The sequence below is a fragment of the Silurus meridionalis genome, chromosome 11 (genome assembly GCF_014805685.1).
Source record: "Silurus meridionalis isolate SWU-2019-XX chromosome 11, ASM1480568v1, whole genome shotgun sequence".
In the NCBI taxonomy this organism is placed as follows: domain Eukaryota; kingdom Metazoa; phylum Chordata; class Actinopteri; order Siluriformes; family Siluridae; genus Silurus; species Silurus meridionalis.
Window position 1 is genome coordinate 20,340,104 of NC_060894.1, and position 13,211 is coordinate 20,353,314.

A 13,211-nucleotide genomic window follows, 5' to 3' on the forward strand; every position below is an offset into this window, starting at 1 on the left:
GTCTCTTTACAGAGAGAGTAGTTTATATATAAGTACGTTTGTACTTTTACTGCCTATAAGTTTATTTCTTAAACTTGTAAGTTTTTCTAAGTGCCTCCCTCCACACATTGAGAGGAACCAGACTCAAAAGGGAAACCCATCCTCCTCTGGGTGGCACCAAATGTCCATTCATTACAGTTACAGTTTTATATATATATATATATATATATATATATATATATATATATATATATATATATATATATATATATATATGAGTAAAGAAAGAATGTTGTAAATAAATTTGTGTTGCATTGAAGGTTTAAATTTAATCATTTATATTTATTTATGTATTTTTTTATTAAAAATGGTCAAAACGAAATGCACGCTGCAATAAATCGCGCGTTAATAAAATAAGTGCCGTTAAAATTAATTTGCATTAACGTGTTATTAACGTGTTAACGTGTTATTAACGTGTTCATTTTTACAGCTCTAATACATATGCTAATAATACAGAATGCTAAAAAGTATGCATATTTTAAAATCGAAAAGTTGTATACTTTAAAAATACGACTGCAAACATAACATGTTCTTAATTCTTTGTATATTCTTTAAACCATGAATAAAAAACTGTGTTGTTTCTGATAAGAACATAATATAAGCATATAAAAACATAAATGCAAAAACATGCATACTTTAAAATCAAGAATGCAAAAAAGTATGTATATTTTAAAATCAAGAACACAATAAGTATATTAAAATCAAGAATGCAATTTATAAAAAAATAAAAAAATATATGCATACTTTAAAATCAAGTATGCAAAATAAGTATGCATACTTTAAAATAAAAAACGCAAATAGTATGCATATATTAAAATCAAGAATGCAAAATCAGTATACAGTGTTGTTTATTTAAATAAATATCATTTCCTCCAATCTCTCGTCAATGGAACCCAGAGGTCTGATTGTAAATGGAAGTGAGACAGAGTGAAGTGCACACACTCCAAATCAAGGGAGCGATTTGTGTGATTGAAACCAGGCCCAGTTCTGCTGGTTTGGGGAAAACCCGGAAGTGCGAGGACAAATGATCAGACAAACAAAAGCCTCAGGAAGTTGCATGTATCGCTGCGAGGGAAAAAAGGGGGAATTCAAGGGTTCCATGATGGCACAGGGTGTATAAAATCGGAACAGTGCAGTGATTGAGCAGCACTGCGGTTCTGGTGGGGTTCTGGTGTGGTTCCTAGCAGCCGGTGAAATGCCATTTCTTCTTCATGTGTGCGCTCTTTGTTCTCTATAAAGGGAAGTTCAGCGCATATCATCCGTCGGAAAACTTCAACCCTAAACTTATTTTTTTTTTACGTTCCTATCGCTTTTTTTCTCCTCCGAGAATGACCGTGGCGGTGTTTTTCGGCTGTGCGTTTATCGCATTCGGCCCTGCGTTCTCTCTTTTTATTTTCACCATCGCCAGAGATCCTCTGCGAGTCATCATCCTGATCGCTGGGTGAGTAGACCACCAAAGCCTCCAGTTCTCCAGGCGTATTACACTTGTGTTTACAGGGGACTGTTCATAAAGTGAGCACAAGATTATTGGCCAAGTGTGTTGACACACATAAGGAATTTGGTTCCAGCTGTTAGTGACTCTCAAAGTACAGACATAAATAAAAACTATACATTCAGCTTGGACTATACAAGACAAAACAAGACAAAACAGACAATGTGAGATATATTTTATCATCATGTACATAAATACAGTTTAATATGCAGATCACATGTTCCCACCTGACTGCACTACTGTAAACAGCGTATCAGTTTTTTTAATATACTTTTTTTATTTACATTTTTTTTATTAATAAACTGGCTGTAATTTTAATATTCTACATATCGTTGCCTGTTCTTTGTTGTATGTCTGTGAATCCTGAACAATGTTATTTAGGAATGAATACATCTATCTATTGAACGATCTCTCATACTATCGAACGATATATCAAACTATTGGACGATCCTTCGATCTATCGAACGAACTTTCGCACAATCTATCGTACTATCTATCCATCTAACAAACAGTGTGTTGAACTGTCTATCAAACTATCAAACAATCTATTGAGCTGTTAAATTATTGATCATTTTATCCAGCAATCGTTCGAACTATTGAACGATCTATCGAACAATTTAGTGAACTCTCTTTCAGTATTTATTTATTTGAAAAATTGTTCAGGCTTTCTATTTGAACTATTTATTGCTGTCTATTGAAACAGTCTGTATCTATCTAGTAATCTTATCTAAATTATACACCTATTTAATTTATATCATAAACTAATGCAAATCCTAACACGAACGCTATAATGTCCAAAAGTAACTCATTATTTTTCAGTATCTCGTTCTAGCTGTCCAAAAAAAACCCTTTTGTTTGTTACTGTTCACTTTACGTCTCTTTACAACAGGTTTACTGGGGAAGCTATTTTTTTATTTTTGTGTTTTGTGTATTGTCTTTGCACTGTCCTGTATTGTCTTTGCACTGTCCTGTGTTGTCTTTGCACTGTCCTGTGTCGTCTTTGCACTGTCCTGTGTCGTCTTTGCACTGTCCTGTGTCGTCTTTGCACTGTCCTGTGTCGTCTTTGCACTGTCCTGTGTCGTCTTTGCACTGTTTGCACCAGGTTGCACACATGCACTTTATGTGGCGAGGACACTTACTAGTCCTGAGCCCTGTGTTTTCTGTTTTCTGTGATTGTTGTTGTATGTAGCACCAGGGTTCAGGAGGAGTTCCCACATGGTATAAAAAGCCCGAGTGAAGCAAGTTTAGTCTGAATTTAAAACCCACATAGAGAGCGTGTGTTATTCAGGCCAAAAAAAAAGTGAATAAATGAAATGACAGCCATGTTTTTTGTGATGCTTCGATGTTAATATCAATTTTAGGACTATAGATAATCATTAATTAGCCCATTGTTACCTGAGTAATTTCCTGTGTGCATTTTTTTTATTTATTTATGTATTTATAAAATGATTAAAAAAAAACTATTTTTGTCATTCAGTGCGTTCTTCTGGCTCCTGTCCCTCCTGTTATCCTCGCTGGTTTGGTTCATTGCTGTGAAAGCTAGCAGTGCTGACGATGCCAAAATACAGAAAAGTCTGCTGATATTCGGGGTCGTGTTCTCAGTCCTCCTTCAGGAACTTTTCCGATTCGCTTACTACAGACTTCTCAGGTCAGAGTTCTTTCTCCTCATTATGCAGCATACATTCATATGTATTTATATGTGTTTCGCACATGCACTAATTACATGGGAACAAAGTGTAAGCCCAAACCGGAGAGAAAAACCTGTGTAGATGCAGCAATAAAGGTGAAGGGGCTCTATTCTTGTCATGTGTACTTTACAGCACAGTGAAATTCTTTCCTGTGTTACAGCGCCTCTGGGGCACAGAGGGTTAAGGGCCTTGCTCAAGGGCCCAAGAGTGGCAGCTTGGCGATACCGGGGTTTGAATTCACGACCTAAGGAAAGTGTAAAGAAAAGAAGAAAAATAGCTGAATGTCTGTGGCAAGGGACAGTTTAATGAGCTAATGACCTTTTATATCTAGGACAGAGACTAAAAATAGGGCACAGGGCATAATAATTAACAAAATACCAATGAAATATATATGTATGCAGTAATCCCCCGCTTTACCGCAGTTTGAATCTGGCGCCACCCCCTGGTTTATTGCAGAATTGCATTAGCCACATAATTAATTCGTTTAGCTGATTTTCCCGGTCTCTCGCGGAGAGCATGATACACCAAAAAACTTGGAGGGAATTGTTTTTATGGAGTTTAATGTGAAATATTTTAATAATAATATAATTATTAATTTTTAAATGAAGTAAAATGTCAATACAGTGCAATACTGTATATATAAAATAGCATCTTTTTGGTGGCGTCCGTTTACTGCGTTTTTTCTTTTATCACGGGCGATTTTGGAACGTAACCGCCGCCATAAACAGGGGATTACTGTTATATTTATAATATCTTCGGGAACATTTTAAAAAGTAAGTACAGGGTTTATTTTTTTATTTTTTTTGCCTGAAAATTTTGAGGTATAAGAATGAAGTCCCAGATCTTGCTCATGAAAACATTCATATGGGAATCAGGCATGAACATCACTCATGTACATCGTTCTCATGCTGTCAACATTCGAGCTGAGGGAGCAAAGTGTATACCGAGAGTTCCCGTTTATGAACAGCCGTGGAATGAGATGATGAGTTGGCCAGTCATTAGCGTTTTATGACTGTGTCAAAGGTTTATGTAAAGATGGCATTCTGGGTAAAGCATCAGAGGTGCCATGGTATAAGAGCACTGATTTTAGTTCAGGGAGTTGCAGCACACTTGGTGAAGCTCCAGTAGGATGTCCTTATATGTAGCTTCCAGCTTTATTCCCAGCAGCATGAATCAGTTTCGTGTTGCATGTGATCTGCTTTCAGCATTTCTCCCGCTTCCTTTTTTATGCTTGTTAGGCGTGCCTAATGCTCTACAATATAAGTATGTCATCTGTGTGTGTGTGTGTGTGTGTGTGTGTGTGTGTAATATATATATATATATATATATATAATATGTGTATATGTATGTGTGTTTCACAGATCTAACAGTAGACGGATCTGTAACTCAGGCTTACAATCAGTCTGTTGACTGCTACTTCTTTTAATTTTATAATTAACATATTTGAATTAAGAATTTTTTAGAGATGAATTTTAAACATTTATGAAGTGCATTATTAGTGGTAGCTCAGTGGTTAAGGGTCATGCTTTACTGATCAGCAGGTTGGGGGTTCAATCCCCGGTATTGCCAAGCCGCCACTCTTGGGTCCCCTAAGCAAGGCCCTTAACTCTCTGTGCTTCAGGGTTGACCCTATGCTCTGACCCCAGCATCCTAACATCGCTGAGATATACAAAGAAAGAATTTTGCTGTGCTGTAATGTACACGTGACAAGTAAAAAAGCACCTTTTTTTTCACCTTTATTATCAATGATGATTTATTTTTAGGGAATGTATAACTTGTGAAACAGAGATTTGGAATATTTAACGTGGAGGGTAGGAGTTGTACATCTCGGTATGTGGAGCGGGTTGGACTTTTGGAGACCGACCATTGAAACTAGAACAAAAGGAGGTCGTCAAATGAGCAGTTATACTTCCAACATCAACAAACCTGATATTTGCAGTATGTGTGAGTGTAGCGTGCTCGGCTTTTCTCTGAGAGGGAGTCAGACGTAAAATGATCAGATCAGGAATTTAGTGTGTGTGTGTGTGTGTGTGTGTGTGTGTGTGTGTGTGTGTGTGTGTGTGTGTGTGTGTGTGTGTGTGTGTCCTGCACCTTTAGGAAGGCTAACGAAGGACTGGTGGCTATTAGCGATGAAGAAACTACACCCATTTCTGTCCGTCAAATGGCTTATGGTAAGATATGCTATTTCAGCGCTCATACTAGTGTTTATATGATGATAATGAAACTCGCTCATGTTTTTATTATGAAAGTTCACTTATAGATGATAAGAGCAGATTTATTGATTTTATTATTTTCCAGATAAACAGTTCAGGTCACCAGTTATTGTGTGCTTATGGATGATTTGTCTGCACTGTAAATATGTGTATGGTCGTGTGTGTGTGTGTGTGTGTGTGTGTGTGTGTGTGTGTGTGTGTGTGTGTGTGTGCATACACACAGTGGCAGGGCTCGGCTTTGGGATAATGAGCGGGGCTTTCTCCATGATCAACATCCTCTCAGACTCTCTGGGCCCAGGGACTGTGGGCATCTTCGGAGACTCTCAGTACTATTTTTTCACCTCGGGTTAGTCTACACTTTTCTCTTTTATTATTTTCTTTCTTACCGTGCATCAGCCGAACATTGACTCGACTGCTCAAATAAAACTGAGAAGTCTCTTTTCTCATGTCTGAGAGGAATTTATTTCTTTTGGGTAAGAAAAACAGAACAAAGCCTTTTTTTTTTCTCATTATGAAAACAAAGATCAAATCAAAGTTCTAAGGAGTTTTACAGGCTTTTGAAAAACAAAATGTCTATAGTAAAAGAAATACATAAACCTCACACGATATTTTCACAATGTGAAATTTAAATATGTTAAACATTTAATAAGTTCAGCTCAACAGAACTTTTTACGTGGACTAGTTTGCGAACTTGTAAATCATAAACTCGAATCTATTCTGCATGTGTTTTATCAGATCTACCAAAAAAAAAAAAAAAGAAACATTTTAAATAATGTGGAGGTGGGGATTGATAGCTAAGTGGTTAAGGCATTGGACTCTGGATCGGAAGGTCACAAGTTCCAAGCCCTTGAGCAAGGCCCTTAACGCTCAGCTGCTCAGTCGCTCTGGATAAGTGCATCTGCCAAATGCCATAAATGTAAATAATTGACTGGTTTGCATTCCACAAAATATATTCAGAAATCTTATGTTTATACTAATGATAGTTGGATAATACTGATCTATAAGATCTTTCAGGAGGTAGGTCCATTGAACTTTATTATACCCTGTAAGTCAGTTTTGATTTATTATTGACCGAGTACCTGAGTGAAGGATTCAAGTAGTTGTACAGAGTTTTCAAAAATTCGTACGCGTTATATTGGAAAGGATTCAGCATCTCAGAAAAACCTCTGTCTTTTTCATATTTGCAATTTGTTTGTAACTTTCTACAGCTCTGATGACTCTGGCTATAACGTTGCTGCACACGTTCTGGGGCGTGGTGTTCTTTGAAGGCTGTGAGCAGCGCTGCTGGTGGGTCATCGCTGTGGTGGTGTGTCTCCATCTGCTGGTCTCCTGTATGGTAAGCAGCTAGGCTGTCACATGACACTCGGATCTGGTGCTAGTCAAGTGAATTCCCTCTCCTGAGAAAGGAGGAGGCACAGGCTAAATTCAGAATTGAATATATTTGGATTACTTTGAAGAGAGAAATAAATTTGTTTTTTTCTCTTTAGTTTTTGCAGCTTATTCAAACTGCACTTTATGTTGCCAGGGTTTTTCTTTACACCCTGGTTTACTTCAGGCTTATTAGTTTCCAGTCGCTGGTGGATTTATTTTTTTTTACATTTAAAGTGTGTTCAAACTTGATTAGCATCAAAGCTACTCTGTAGATTTATCAGTAGCCACTAGGGGGAGACACAGCTTAAGTTTTCACATCCACCTTGTAAGAAAGAAAGAAGGAATGAATGAATAACTTGTCATTTATACATTACAGCCATGATACAACCCCCCTTGAGTAAAAAGCATTAAAAGCCTTGGTGGTGGGCTTGAACCCCTGACCTTCCTCTCGTGAAAGATCACCTTAACCCTTGAGCCTTCACTTTCACTCAAGTTATTGCTCTTTCCTCATTTTACATTGTGTGACTGTTTTGTAGATAAATCCAGATTTTTTCATTGTAAAATATTTTGGGCCGAGGGTTGGCAAATATAAAAAAATATATTAAATGTTTAATGAAATCAATAAAATAGAGAATTGATTGGTCTTTGTTGACTGTAGATTGAAGTCTGTTTTCAGTCAGATGAGACTCTGCTTAGGATATTTACACCCAAAACCTTCTGTCTCCGCTCAGAGGTTCAGATTTGCCAATAGACGACAAGATGATGAACCAAACATCTGTGTGTGATTTTAATGTCTGTTCATGGTGCGATTTAAAGACAAGTGTCAATGTGCACAATCCTAAAGAGCTAAAAATGTTCTGCATAGAGGATCCAGATCTTCTACATGTCTTGGTAGATGTTCTAGGATGGTTTTCGGTTATTTTTACCAGGGCACGTGGTACAAAATGGTACGAGGTGGTTGTCAAAAGATTTCGGGACTAGTTTTGTAACACGCCAGCAGATGGCAGCACGAGGTTGCACGCACAGTCACAGGGAGCACTGACCTTTATAAATCAGTGTGCCAAATGACACACACAGTCCTGTGTACATCTGGAGCAGTGCAACTGGTGCTGTTCTGACCAAGTGCGTACCCTGTCACCGGGTTCTCCTCACATGTGAGTTTCTCACCGGAAACATTTGTTTTTGAATAGGGAAAAAAGTTTACCTATACTAACTATACCTATGTATCTCTTATACTCATATCAACTATACTTCTTTACAGTTAGTTTTTACTAATTGTCATGAAGGTTGCCAATAAATCTGCTAAATCCTTATTTATGTTTACGTCTTTATATAAGAATGTGTCTTCCTGAACTTCCTTCTGACTCCCAAAGCGCTCGGACTCTTTAAAATCGTATGATGTCCCACTCACTGTGCCTATGGCTGCACTGGCTTTGAATATGTTTATCTACATAAATAGACACGATTAGTATGATGTGTTGATAAGAAAGGGCGCCGAACAGCACCGTCTGACCAGATTGGAGATATAAGCAATTAGGAATCATGGAGGAAAAAAACAACACAAAAAAAAATTCAATCATCCTGTCTAGCCGAACAGCTGCTTGTGTTGGTCTCTAAATCCTACGTGCTGCTTGTTTTTTCCTCTGTAAATGCAGAGATACCGGCGTTGCTGCTTTCTTTCAGTTCGGGGTTTCAGAAATCTATTTGCAAAATCTGCACATGAATATGTAAACATAATTACACATTCATGGTAATTGATGGGTTTTGAAAGTGGATCTCTGAAAGACACAGGAGATTTGTAGTTAATAACAAAACATAATGTATTTATCTGATTCATACGCATCATGAACTGGCCAGATGAGAAAAAAACAGACGCAATATAAGATAAATAAAAAACGAGTTCATTAAGAAAATTAATGAACTTCGAGGTTTTGGTTTTTTTATTGTATTTTTATTCAGCAATAACGGACTCGATTACTTTAAATCCCTGCCACTCTTGGGCCCCTAAGCAAGGCCCTTAACCCCGTAACCGCTCAGCTGTATGAATTAGATAAATACATAATGTTTTGTTATTAACTACAAATCTCCTGTGTCTTTCAGAGATCCACTTTGAAAACCCATCAATTACCATAAATGTGTAATTATGTTTACATATTCATGTGCAGCTTTTGCAAATAGATTTATGAAACCCCAAACTGAAATCAGTGTGCCTAAAGAATCACACAGGAAAGATTAGATGTTTCCTGTTATAACTGCTAATAACAAGAGAGCAAAAACTGCATGTAAAACCACGCACAGTCCTCCGTCCTGAAGACTTTCCCTTGAGATGAAACTCGTAGATTTTACTTCCTGCCTGTAAGTGCACTCCTTCCGTAAATGCTGAATAAACATATACGAAAACAATGATCAACAAATTAGAATTATTTTTCTTGAACACATTTTATCCAGCTGATTATAGATACTGTTTTATAAATGTGTGTCGACCACTTGCTGACAACTTTATACGAAATCTTGTAAATAGGATCAAACTGACCCGGTAAAAAAACATGGCCGTTAAAAGTCATATAAACCCAGAATTTTAATTGATTCCCACTGGATTTTCTCAGACCTTAACAGGGCATGTTTATTTCCTCAAGTTAACATGACCACCTCTTCGGGTTCCACCTCCTATCGGATGTTTTCATGTCTGTGCTTGTCCTGTAATAGTAGTATGAGGAGAGAATCCCAAAACAGTTTGGTGCCCCCTTTTCTGATTTGCGTGCTTTTGATTCTGTTTACCAACATACATACAAAGTGATGTTTGGAAACGTACATGATGTGCGGATAAGAAACGCCCACCAGGACAGCAAACACACCAGAAATACATTTGGTGATTAAGACTCTTGGGGAAAATTGTGGGTGTGAAAAATTTTGCTTATTGTTTAGAAGACTTGCATAAAATGCATTAAAAGAAAAACGTATTAAAGCATATTGCAAATGAAATCCAATGTCGCAGAGGGATTGTAATCTTGTCATAGACTTACATTATTACATAAAACAATTACTGAATTTTTTTTTTTTTTTTTATCATAAAATTTTTAACTACTGCAAATGGACATGCTCTGTTACTGTCTCAGACTTTTTCTCTCTTTTTCTCTCATTTATTTTCTCATACACCCGCAGTCTCTGATGAACCCGCTGTATGAAGGAAGTCTGCCTCCTGTGTACGTTGTAACGGCAGCCATGGCTGTGTGGGCGTTCTTCTCTTCAGGAGGGTCTCTGAGCAACCTCTCCCGGATCTGCACACGTAAGATCCGGTTATTGATCAAATCCCCAGCCAGATATCGTCCGTACACTCACACGCACACTGAGCAAGACAAATTGTGACGTCTAGACGTCTGGGTCAGAGCGTCTCCAAAACTGCAGACTCCAAACTGTGAGCTGTTCCTGGTCTGCAGTGGTCAGTATCTATCAAAAGTGCTCCAAGAAAGGAACAGTGGTGAACCGGCGACAGGGTCGTGGGCGCCTGAGGCTCGTTGATGCACGTGGGGAGAGAAGGCCGGGTGTGTGTTCCGAGCGGACTTGTTAACGACTAAATGCTAATGTTATGCCTGGTCGGTGTATACATGCTCGGTATATATAATAATATAATTATAGTCATGATTATATAATAAACTATATTATATAGGAAATGAATAAGATCTAAGCACTTCCTCGTCCCCTTGATTACTCTCACAGCACCTTAAAAACAGATATTAAAGCTGTCCTGGTCCTGGACATTTTGGACATCCTGACATTGCGGCTGTGTTCCAGCACCACTGTCGCGGCCCAATGTTGAGTTTATAATCCAGTATAACCTGCAATAGAATCCGCTTCACCGTAACATACCCTCAAAACTTTCCAACCTGTGCTTTCTTATTAATGAGAGTTTAGACAGTATGATCTAGCCTGCCTGTCTGTGAACACATATCTCTTTTAAACACATGTCCATGACTCTCCGTCCGCAGGTAAGAGGACCGAGGTGGCGTCTTCGTAAGGCAGCCGAGTCCTGACCTCGCAGCGAGGCGCAGGCAGTTTGTTGGACGGCTGCGTTCGCTGCACGAAGTAACCCGAAGCAGCTGGAGCAAGAACAGAAGCAGTGGCCATCTGTTCTGACGATGGCCCTGAGGTTGAACTCGAACCCCCACCAATAGGGCTGCCTTACAGGTTATAGGACTCTCAGATCAAACTCGGTGTAAATCGCTTGACATCTTTACACACATGTCGGAATCCACGCTTTTTATTAATTTCTTTGATCGCAAGCATCTCCGAGTAGTATTTTACATATAAACGCAGTTCATTTGGTTTTGTTTTTTTTCCGTTAAATTGCGAATCATTTCCTTTGTGTTACTTTTCTTCTGTTCTCCGGTGAAAGTGTAATGTAAATACGAAAAGTAAGCCTTATGAGGACTTTTTTTTTTAAGTATTAAAAGGAGAAATGGTCTGGGGCCAGAACTGGAGCTTTCTTACAGTCTGGATTCATCCTGTTTAATCTGTAAAACTGGGAATACGTCATCTTTTTTTTAAAAGGTAAACTGTGAACACAACCTGAATAAAAAGTTTCTGATGTTCTGACGAGCTACATACACTGTACGGACAAAAGTATTGGGACACCTGATTTTCCCAGCCTTATGTGGTTCTTTCCCAAACTGTTTTCGCAACACTAAAGGGCATCTTCAGAATTACCCTGGGACTAGGAGACCAACGCTGTTCCAGCATGACAATGAGCAAATTGGGACTAAATGTGGAATGTGATGCTCATAAAGCACATACCATATACTTATGACCAGGTGTCCATAAACTTTTGGAAATACAGTGTAGTGTACGATCGAGGGAGATTTTTTAATCTTTTGCCTAAAACCTATGCCTTTTTCCACTTGTATTAATGTTAATGTTATTCAGTCAGAAACTCTGCCATGAATCCAGACTTCAAAGCCAGTCATTGGTCTGACATGTTCTAGCCCCAGACGGATTCTGAGACATTTCAGCTGCTAATACACCCCCCTTTATAACACCACACACACCACAGTGGAGCAGTTCACACCAAATGTCCTTTTCACACATTCAGCACTCATTAATTCAGTAAACACTTTGAGCTCATCAAATGCCACATGGACACAAATCCTCCATCTGATGAGTTCTACATCGGGGCAAATGTATGCAATGTGAATGTTGTATGTCCTCATACAGGGGGGCAGGCAGGCAGATGCTGACTGACACGTTGAATACTGAATCTACTGTGTATATATACTAAATATGCAGAATTAGCTTTGTAATTTCTGTCTTTCGTATACCAGGTCCTTCTAGATCACTGGTCAGTAGAAGTCAGGAACACATGTAGCAGCAAAATCACCTTCATGGATTTCGTTAATGTTTCTCTACTCTGGTTTCTCTACTAACAGACTGTTGAGGGCTTCTTTTTTTTAAAGATCTCTCACACCTTTTTATTCCTTTGTGTATCTGGGTACAAATTTGTTCCTGTAAACAGCAAGCAATATAACAGCTCTTTCTAGTGCTTGGTTCGACCGCTTCACAACACTGGTGCTGGCTTGTGTTTATTCAGGAGACATTCTTCGATTGTGTTTTTCATTTCCATGAAATGTTCTCTCTCATGGATGAATTTTTTAATGCCCGTATTGTTATTTAACCAATGTAATGCTGCTTTGCTCCGTGAGATTATATGTTCAAAACTGTTTGACTTTCCGCTGGTTTTGATTCGCCGCTCAGAGAACAGTTTCCAGACCAGCAAACTTGATAACACTCGTTCATAATCACACCTTTCATGGTTGTAATATAATAATATAAATCTGTAAAGAGAGTTTTTTTAATGTTGAACCGTTCATCACGGTACGTTATTGCCCTGGTGGATGTTCAATGTGATTTTTTTTGTACATTTTTTTTTCTATTTTATTTTGGCATTTTCTACCTGCCTGACTGATACCACATCATACAACAACACAGCCTTCGTCTCAGGACTCACTGTGTGATTAAGAACAAGCAACCAGATGCTCTGGAATAGTCCGAGGCAGCTTCATCTTTGAGGCATGGCTGGATTTTTAATAGCTACTGAAAACATATCATCTCTTTTGGGCATTTCTCTGTCCTAGATTAAAAAAAAACCTTCAGTAGTTCAAATGAATGTTCTTTTGTGCTTTATATCCCTTCCTTATCTACACGCTCTTAAGACCATGATAAGCAGCGTTGTTTGAACAGTGTAAATGAACTTTATGAACTTTTTTCAAAGGAGAATAAAAAAAAAAAAAAAACTTGCAGTGACTTGTCCTTGCCTGGGCCATTTCTTCTTTTTCCGGTTGCTCCCATTAGGGGTCGCCACAGCGGATCATCCGTCTCCATACCCCCCTGTCCTCTACAACCGTCTTTATACGCCCC

At 38.3% G+C, this 13,211-nt stretch overlaps 1 protein-coding gene across 1 annotated transcript; it reads left to right on the forward strand.

The window, feature by feature from the left end:
- The first annotated feature begins 1,035 nt into the window (after positions 1–1,035).
- On the forward strand, positions 1,036–12,656 carry zgc:114200 (Gamma-secretase subunit Aph-1b-like). The gene is made up of 7 exons (XM_046861833.1): positions 1,036–1,480; positions 3,009–3,179; positions 5,317–5,390; positions 5,656–5,778; positions 6,641–6,768; positions 9,966–10,089; positions 10,790–12,656. The coding sequence occupies exons 1-7, from the start codon at positions 1,251–1,253 to the stop codon at positions 10,816–10,818; spliced, it is 879 nt and encodes a 292-aa protein (XP_046717789.1). The 5' UTR covers positions 1,036–1,250; the 3' UTR covers positions 10,819–12,656.
- The last annotated feature ends 555 nt before the right edge of the window (positions 12,657–13,211 follow it).

Excerpts from the sequence above, each read along its gene's own strand:
- zgc:114200 (XM_046861833.1), top strand. The coding sequence starts at position 1,251 with ATGTGTGCGCTCTTTGTTCTCTATAAAGGGAAGTTCAGCGCATATCAT. Across the intron at positions 1,481-3,008 it reads GTCATCATCCTGATCGCTGG|TGCGTTCTTCTGGCTCCTGT; the intron begins GTGAGTAGACCA and ends TTTGTCATTCAG. Across the intron at positions 5,779-6,640 it reads GTACTATTTTTTCACCTCGG|CTCTGATGACTCTGGCTATA; the intron begins GTTAGTCTACAC and ends AACTTTCTACAG.